Source organism: Lycium barbarum, chromosome 7, assembly GCF_019175385.1.
Source record: "Lycium barbarum isolate Lr01 chromosome 7, ASM1917538v2, whole genome shotgun sequence".
Taxonomy (NCBI): Eukaryota; Viridiplantae; Streptophyta; class Magnoliopsida; order Solanales; family Solanaceae; genus Lycium; species Lycium barbarum.
In genome coordinates, this window is record NC_083343.1 from 119,108,507 (window position 1) to 119,118,511 (window position 10,005).

Below are 10,005 nucleotides of genomic sequence, written 5' to 3' on the forward strand. Positions count from 1 at the left end.
AATTTACACAAATCATATAATTTAAACTATCATGTGATCTCCATAGAAATGATTTAAGCAATGATCCCTTTTACACCACTATAGATTATTGGTTACAAATAGATTCTTTCTTTTTTTCTGATTACTAGATTGCAGATTTACAATAGAGTTAAGCGAGACAAACACAAGAAATACGGTGAATGAAAGGTTTTGAAATTGTTATTCACAAAAAATATTTCTTGTGATTACAAGTTGAAAATTGAAACTAGCAAATGGTAGACAATTTTCTTGCTGCACATGGAGTTAGCCCGTGCATGAATTGCTCATAAAGTCACTTAATTAAATTATTTAATTCAACCAGAGCATTTTCCACATCTATATAAAGCCTCTTGTTGTTCAAGAATAATCATCAGCAAACAACTCATTTCATCAATTTTGTCTTAACCCTACTCTACAACTCAATTTCTTCACATACATCCCTAGAAGAAAATGGCAGATTTTGCAACAAAATTGATGTGCTTGTTCCTCATTCTTGGCCTTGCTGCCCCTAGCCTGGCCACTGAATACGTGATTGGCGGCTCAGCTGGTTGGGACCTAAACGTTGATCTTAGTTTGTGGCTTAACGGAAAGATCTTTAAGGTTGGCGACGTTCTTGGTGAGTTTCCTATTCTCATAAATAAGATAGACTTAAAGTATTTTGATTCATCCAATTTGTAGTAGCATTACTAGCCAGCTTTTCTAATATGATTTTTTTTTAAAATTTTTTTTTACAGTTTTCAATTACGACCCAAAACTCCACAACTTGGTTCGAGTAGACCTCGTGGGTTTTACTACTTGCCTTCCACTCAATATATTGAGCATTGATACCAGCGGGAATACCATTATCACTCTTGACAAACCTGGAGTTTTCTACTACATTTCTTCTCTTTTCACCGATTGCCTTAGCGGTCTCAAGATCAAAATTACTGTACTTTGAGAAACAAGCTTGGAAGCCGAATGTGTTATGATCATTAGGATTTATGAATAATGTTTGTAACATTCATCGTTACGGACCATGCATGTGCTAAGAATAAACTGCTTTTAATGCAGGCTAGTCTCGTTTGGAAAATAATTATGTCTCTCAATGAGAGGATTGGTATATCAGTGCCTTATTGTTGTTTTGTAAGTCCTTTAATGAAGAGTTTCTTTTTCTGCATTTTCAGTTTTAGCTACTTTGAATTATTGTCTTTTTGTTTTTGTTTTGTTAAAAAAGAAGGAGAAATGATCAAAATATCAAACGCTTCATTCTTCCTGCAAATGTACAACGTGAAGTGCGTAGTACTCTTGCTTCCATTGAGAAGTTCATCTCTCAGAAATACGCACAAATAATTTTAATAGAACTACAGAAAATTAACTTATGTACCGGATTTGTATGGCATTGGAAAAAGATATTCTTAATGTGGAGTTTATTTAATTGACTATATTTTTGAACCTTGACTTATATAAAATATGAGAACATAAATAAAGAAAAAGTTTTGATCTTTGACAACAAAAAAAATATGAGCAATGACCTGCTGATTTTATCAAACAAATCAACTAGCTACGATAGAACGAGTTTTGCTCTTGGGTTGTAAATGCACAACACAAATTGTGGATGTATATTTGAAATCTTTTGGATATCTTGTTGGACTTGTTTCCTCAATGGATTTACGTAATAGCAGTCATATTACGCCTTTTTTTGTATATTTTCTTTATTGTCTGATTTATCGTTATTCAAAGTTTTGCAATTATAAGCTTCCGCATGACGCCTAATTAGCTCATTCCTAACAAGTGCTATCAGCGCCAATGGTTCAACAAGATTGAAAATAGGTTCAAAGTAGATTCAGATCAAGTTGCAGCATATTGAAAATAGGTTCAAAGTGCTATCATGCATTCTTAGCCTTTAAAAAAACATTTCTATACATATACATAGTACTATGCCCGGCCATTAAGGCTAGGTGTCATATATATAGTATCATGCCCAGCAATTAAGGCTCGGTGTTATTATCATTAACCCGCGTCCGGGGCGATATCATAACATGCCCACTGCAGTGGTGTGCACATCTACGTGCCGTGCCCGACTGACTATAGTGTGGCGCGGTGTGAGAAAGTACACACACACACACACACACACACACACACACATATATATATATATATATATATATATATAGCATGCATGAGAGCCAAATAAAAGCTACGACTCTATCGGAGTGACGTAAGGTCGGTAACCTACGATTTATATTATGGAGCAATAATCATCGCTAAATCTCACCTTGAAGGAACAAGTATTATAAGGTGAGGTCAACAACAATGAATAAAATCGAGAAAATCACGAAAATAACTCAACATTATCATATTCACATTTAAATCATAAGCTTGGGACTTTTAAATATGAAATCATCATCATCATCGTAATCCTTATAGAAACATTCTCATCTTTAGCATCGTCATTCATATAGTTAAAACATGTCCGTTGTTATTGTCATAAAAACTTATAGAATCATAAATCTTTGACTCGGAAAAAAGGGACATTTTGGAAAACATTTTATGGATTATCAAGAAAGAAGTCATGCCTTTGAATCATGAACTCTAACTTTTAGAAGTAAGGAGGTTATGAAACATATGTAGGAAATTATAACACAGGAGTTTCTAGAAATAGGATCATCATCATCATAAAACATGTTTATCTTTAGCATCATAAGAACTCTATGAATCATGAATCTCTAGCTTTTGATGATAAGAATATTCTTGGAAAACATTTATGGATTCACATAAAGGGATCATGGAACATTTGGAAAACACTTATTGGATTCATAAGAAAGGAATCCTGCCTTTAGAAGAAAGGGACTAGCCTTAACATACCTGGAAGATAATTTCTCGACTTCCAACTTACTTCCTATCTTGCAATTCACTTAACTTACGAGATGCTATTTTTCCGGGGAGTCTGACTAGATCATTAGTAGCCTCATAATCTACATATACGACCATTCATACTATTGTTAGGCTCATCATCATACGTTCGTCTTAAATCCTTAATTTAAATCCATTTAGAATCTGCCGAAATTCGGGCAGCATCTCCCCTGTTTATATGCCTAGCCCGAAATCACAATCCAATAACCAACAAGAGCAACAACAATACCAACATCACAACAACATTATCAACACCAATAGGCTCCATAAAACATCTCGCACGACGTTTTCCAAGTTTCTCAACTATCCAACTTTTTATACGACTATGTAATAACTTTATCTCTGTAAATAAATTGAAATTAATATTACTAAGGAGAGATTCATACCTTATTATTTCTAGAGCAGCAATATCTTCATTATTTACTTTTAATACAAGCTAATTCTAACGCATGACAAAACTATAATCGTAACTACACGTTGTCCGGACCTCGATTAATACCCCGTAACTTGAAATCTCTAAAAATCCTCGCATTTATGTTATATATATGCTCTCATAAGTGGCTGAATTTTCTAGAGCATTTGGGAAATTGTTTTGAAGACAAAATGGGGTTTTTCCCCTTATATAGGGTGCCAAAGTCGGCATCACTGTACAGTTACTGGGTTTTTCCCCTTTGAAGACAAGCAGTTTATTGAGTTGAAAACTAGACTCGACGAACTTCATTTTAGGCTTTTGAAACATCTTAAAACTCCTAATATACCTGGAGATATATCTCTCCAAAGTTGACCTAAAATTTTATCCTTAATTCTGCTAACTTTTTCCAAATTTTCGACAAACTTATTTTTTTTTTATTTTCTTGGTCCTGGAATTTTCCAAAACTTCCCCTACATGATATTCATCATTTAGTATACTTGATAACGGTCATGTTCTTGTGTTTTCAAGATTTTCCTTCCCGGTTACGACTTCCGAGATCGTAATTCATCCTTTACTTTGTTGTTACGTACTTCCCATGGCTTGTACCTTCCAAAACTTCATGGGACGTTTCTGATACACCATTACTATGGTGAAGTACATGTGCAAGGTTAAAAATTCCCCCCCCCCCCCTTCAAAAACATCCGTCCTCAATGTCCTTAAAAAACATTCGTCCGCAAATGTTGAGATAGAGTTCGCTCTGAGGTAGATGTCAATGTTCTTACCTGTATTTGTCGGTATTTACTTTACTCACTTGTAGGCTTACTTGCTCATTTAAAACTGAACGTATGCAAATTATGTAGTTTATCTTTCTTCTTTTGTGGCCAAAATTTATGTCTGTACTCAGGGCCGTCCCTTTTTTTTTAATTAACATGTCTGTCTACTAACTCTTTATGCTTTATCATTCTCGTTGTCTCTTCAACCTTCACCGTTTACATTCTTATATGCTCTTTTATCCAGTACTTACCACATACTTTTATCCAATTTTGATCCCGTCTTTTTCTTATTCAGAAATTTTTGTTCCCTTCGATCTCCACATATCTTTCTTACGTTTTACAGTTGTCCAAGGCCTTTGTCTTTCTGGAGTTTACTTATTCTTATTCTTCCTTCCTTAAAGATAACCTCAATACTGGTCACATTGGAGCATGTTCTGCTTTCTATAGCAGTCAAATTAATCTTTGCAGCTCTTTATCTTTCAACTAGTTTAACACCGAAATGTCTCGCTTAATTTCTCTTTCCTTCAATTGGACATCTATCACTTGGCTAACTAACGGTAATTCTTGTACTTATATCAAAAACATCTCAAATCTCTTCTTTAATAATTCCTTTCCTTTCAATTTACTCTTAAAGTTTCTGATCCTTAGTTCGGCTATAAATTAGGGGTGAATTCAAAAGTTTGTTGAAGAATAACCAAGATTCCTAGTCATGCAGCGAATTCGAATCTTTTCATTCTTTCCTTTGTCTGTAACCTTCATTCATTTCTTCTCCAATAACAGCCATCATGTTGCTTGTTCCACGAGGTTTCATTGTCACTCGATTGTTCTAATCCAACGCGATATCCTTTGATCATTTCCTTTGGGGTTCTCCTTCTACTTTTAATCTTTGCCCGACTCTCACTTAATAAGTTTTTCGCATAGTTTGACGCACCTATCTCTCATTTCAATTTATCAATCAAGCGGATCTCTTAATTTCTTAAATGTCCATCTTCTTTATTTATATCCTTGAATCCTTTTCTTGCGATCTTATCTTTGTCTATTTCCATGACTTCACCTTCCGTTGACTTAGTCCCTCCTGTTTCGCAGCCCTCTATTTCTCTACTAGTGGATAACTTTCTTATTCGGTTGTGGCACTTTTCCTTGCTTGCTTCTCTAGTGCTACTTTAAACTATCCCTCTTAGTACTAATTGATTTTACATACTTATCATCTCATCTCCTTGTTAATTCTTTGGTCGGACTCTTTAATTCCTTGAATTGTCATCATAGTTGTTACACCCCGTATCTTAGAACTAAGGTTAGACTCATGTCAATAGATCTTTAGTGAAAAAACTGAAGGTTTGAACGTTTTGCGAAAATGGTTGATAGGCCTACTTCAGGCAGCCATAAATCCTTGATTAGTTGGGAATTTGGGAAAGTACCCTTAATGAAAGTTGTAGTATGTAGAAATACCTTTCTAACGATATATGGACCAGGCCAATGAGATATCGGAGGAAGGTGATATGATCGTCTCAATATGGCTATTAGTAAGGCACTTAAAATTCTATAGAATCGGCTAAGTTTTCGATATGTTTGCCTTACGGTCACATTTCGTGAACATTCGTTGGGAATTTGAGAAAACTTAAAACATGAAAGTTGTATCTATTTGAAATATATTTCCAATGGTATATTATGGAGCCCAAACAGAGCTCTGTACAAGAAGTTATGACTATTTTACCAAACACTGCATAGAACCGGCACACATCGCTTTTCAGGGCGCGTGAGGGCACGTGCGATGTTCCCGCGTCGCGGGGGGATCGCACAAAAACACCCTCTCTGAGTATCGACCTGCAGAATGTCGCGCGATGCACGTGCATCGCGGACCCATCGCATAACAGGTCGGGTTTCAGGTTAAAAGTCAGGATTTCGAGTTTAAAGTTATATTTAACCTTGGGGTTTATTTTCGTAACACCTCTAGTCACGAAAAATTACCATAAAGTCAGGGAGAACAGGTCCCAAGCCTCAAGAACCCTTCAAGGTAAGTTTTATCATGATTTTAGGTTGAATTCAAGTCCCTAATCTCTTTCTAACTTGAGTAAACCCTTCTAATCAATACAGTTGTGAGTGGTACATTATTGTTGGGCGTGGAAACCCTAGAATCAAGAGGATTGAACGTCAAAAAGGTAATGTTTCTACACTCTAATCATTCATAATAGTGAGTTGATGAGTTCTTGGGAGAACAGTAAATGGGTTTAGTAAAGAGAATTACACGAACTATAGTAGGGTTTTGAATTGTTGACTTGAGATTGTTATAATGATATGGGTGATGGAGAATGATGTTAATTACATCTAATTGAGATTATAGAATCACCTAGAAGTAATAGAATGGGAATTGGGTGAAGAAACATCATAAATGGAGATTGTGGAGCTTTATGCCCACTAAGTGTTTGATAAAATGCTTAGATAACTAAAGCATGAATATTATTGCTAATATAAAATCCCTTTGACTTGTATTGATATAGATCAAAGTTGAAAGGGTTAACGAACATTGTATTACGCTCCAAGGCTGGAATTAAGTTGTTAACTATCTACGTTAGGGAATATTCATGATTCTCCCTACGCCTCATCCTTCATACTTGTCAGCAATTTGACTCAGAATATAGTTTAGCCCTAGTTTCATGATATGATATAGAACTGTTATCTTTTAGGGTTGTAGTTACAGAATTCATTCATGGTTGTCACTTTGAACGTCATGAACTCAGTACGTAATCTTTATAGACTTATGCATTGTTATCACATGAGTCTCAGTCAGTGTATAACCCGTTATTTGCATGAGTCCCATAATCAGAAACAGTTATCATGATATCAGCTATAGCCAGTCTCAGTCTTGTAAATTGTTAATGTTGAACACCTGTATTTGTATTTTTGGGCCCTAGGCCACAGTTTATGCATACGTATTGCTTGGGCCTGAGGCCACAGTTTTTGTGCACATTATTTGGGCCCTAGGCCATAGTATATTTACAGTTTTATAGGTGATTCTTCATCCAGAACAGGGAGTACTTCAGCTTCTTGCTTTCCTGTTTAGTTCAGTTTCAGTTTCAGTATTTTATTACTTCAGTTGCTTTACATACCAGTACAATTCAAATGTACTGATGTCCCTTTTTATTGCTTGGGGGCCTGCATCTCTTGATGCAGGTAACGACATGCAGGTTGACGATCCAGCTACTTAGGAGTGTTCGTATCAGCTACTGTGGTGAGCCCCAGTTTCCTTCGGGGCAATAGCAGTCATGCAGTTCTCACAGCTTTCTGTATTCATTAGAGGCTTCATAGACACAGTTTAGACAGTCAGATATTTGTTATGTTAGCCTTGTAGACAGTTATACTCAGTCGTTCAGCTGTTTTGGTTTAGCCATGTTGGATACTTTCAGATTTGTTCAGATTGTCCAAGTATTTCCGCAATATGATATTTCAGTCAGACGATTAGTTAATCAACATGTGTTAGTTATATTTTATAAATTAGTTATGTTTTGGTATCACATGTTGATTCAGCCAGTCAGTTGGTTCGCTCGGTCACATGCAGTCAGGCACCGGGTGCCGTGTTACGTCCAGACCCAGGTTCGGGGCGTGACAATAGTTCCACCTATGGGAGCGCCCAGATGGTTTGCAATAGCATTTCCTTGCTAATGGCTTATTATTCTCATTAATTACTTTACTTCAGATTACTCATCCAATGCGTCAAAAATACCATAGTCAAGGGATTTATATTCAAATGGGACTCAATTCGACCCATACAACAACCTCGGCATCATCCCTTTTACACTTGTATGTAGCATTTTCTTATCACCGTCGTTATTCCTCATCACAAAATTATACTTACAAGTTACAACCTACTAATGCTCATATCCCAAGCTAATCTGCTATTCAAAATATCTCCAAATCTATGTTTGAATCTTTCCTCCAATTTTCTCTCCTCTAATCTTAACATCATTACAAAAAAACTCACAAGCAGGAGACTAAAATAAAATCTTACTTAATCACAACTTCCTTTCAATACGAGTGTGCTTACCTAAGAATGTACTTGGGAATATTCTAATTTGTCTAAGAATGTTCTCATATATCAGTAACATTCGAGTATTGACCGTCTTTGGTAGTCATTTGGCCGACCCTAGTTATCCTTCGACTCCTCTGGTCCATATAATGTCGGAGTTACTTTCATCGCATGGTTTGGCTTATTTCTTTTTCTTTCTTTTTTTTTTTGCTAGTTGGATTCTTGTATCAAGTCAAATGTCCCGACATATTGGACACAACTCAAACCACTTCCTTCCTTCATGACTAATAGTCCCCTAGGTCAATGAATCAATGGTGACATCGGAATTCGTAAGGCTCCTTATATAATGCCCGACTATTCCATGCTCCTTCAGCCGCAATTTTCCTTCGTAGCTATCCTTTCACCAGTACCCCTGAGATTCCTCTTACTCTTGGTTCTAGATTTCGAGTTGGGTTTATACATACGAGTAAAAGTCGATATTTTATCTCATTTATTCTCACGATTCGTCCTTTCCATAATTTAGCTCATAATGTCCCATAGTTTCTCTTAACTAATTGTTTGTATCATAATCATGCGTCATAATCCTTCTAATGTCCCGCCGATTCTTATTCTCATCATGAAATTTTAGTAAAATACACCATTTTCTTTCTTTCTTCGTTCATTTCTTATTCCCTTTACGATACCATAGCTTGCTCGTATGTATGTCTATTCCTCGTATATTCATCTTGTTTCCTTTATAATCGCATCTTTATTCCAAGTCCACTGTCGTATGCCATCACTGTCGACCTTTGGCCAACCTTACTAATTTATTAAGCTTCCTCTTATCGTCGTCGATCACATAACTTCCTTTAATCAATTTATAACCGCACTTTCTCGTACTTATGTCCTTAAGGTACTCCTTTATTTCCTTTCTCTTAAAGTGCTCTTTCCCGTTTGCCACTTAATAATATCTACCTGGAAGTTTGCAGAACATTCCACTATGAGTACAAATCCTTCTTGATCTCGTATATATATATATATATATATATATATATATATATCTAGGATGGAACTTTCCCGTACTCGTTAACTTCCTTTCCCAAATCAATATCTCTTTGTTATCACTTACTAACCAATCTAATCTATAAATCGTAATATTGTATTTTAGTTCCTAACGTCAACTTTCTTTATGTTTCTAATAGGTTCCAATCCTTTGAAATCTACTCATCCCAGTTTCTTAACTACTAATCATTTTTCCCTCCAGGGTTCCTCCTTTAAATTAAATTAAAATCACTCTAAAACTTTTCTTTGACAGCATCGCATAGTTGTTCCTTCAACCATGACTTACCAAACGGCTGATGGTCAAAGAACACCTGCATGCAGAAAAGGCCCAACATAGGAATACCCGATCATTCAACACATATGTTCAAATGTGGACCGACAAGGTCACCACAACATAACGTATATCATAAATCCAGCAAGACTAACAATAAAGTATCAAGAGCTCAAAATAAGGACGACAAGGCCACCAAAATATTATAAAACAATATGAATCAGTGGAGCTATAAAACATCTAACTGTACACACACGTCTACGAGCCACTACATAGAATACAATGATCCTAAGGACAATACCAAATAGTCCGCAGCTCTGAAGTAAGTGGAGTGCTGTGGAGAATCCGCTGATAGAACACCTACGGGTCTGATCCATCTCCGTGCCTACCTACTGGCATAAGCGCAGCGCCCACAAGAGGGGACGTCAGTACGAATAATGTACTGAGTATGTAAGGCGTGAATAACAACATAATATAGATATGGAAGGTAACATGGAATAAGAGAGATAACCTGTACATCTGGATGCCTCATAAGGCGGATGTCATGCATGCTTAGTGTTATATCCCGTATTTC

At 36.1% G+C, this 10,005-nt stretch overlaps 1 protein-coding gene across 1 annotated transcript; it reads left to right on the forward strand.

Annotated features, from left to right (window-relative positions):
• The first annotated feature begins 333 nt into the window (after positions 1-333).
• On the forward strand, positions 334-1,174 carry LOC132602504 (basic blue protein-like). Its single transcript, XM_060315337.1, has 2 exons — positions 334-634; positions 753-1,174. Exons 1-2 carry the CDS (start codon positions 469-471, stop codon positions 953-955), a joined length of 369 nt encoding a protein of 122 aa, XP_060171320.1. The 5' UTR covers positions 334-468; the 3' UTR covers positions 956-1,174.
• The last annotated feature ends 8,831 nt before the right edge of the window (positions 1,175-10,005 follow it).

Bases quoted from the DNA above. Each gene is read 5' to 3' on its own strand.
- LOC132602504 (XM_060315337.1), top strand. From the start codon at position 469: ATGGCAGATTTTGCAACAAAATTGATGTGCTTGTTCCTCATTCTTGGC. The intron at 635-752 runs GTGAGTTTCCTA...TTTTTTTTACAG, and splicing joins TAAGGTTGGCGACGTTCTTG to TTTTCAATTACGACCCAAAA.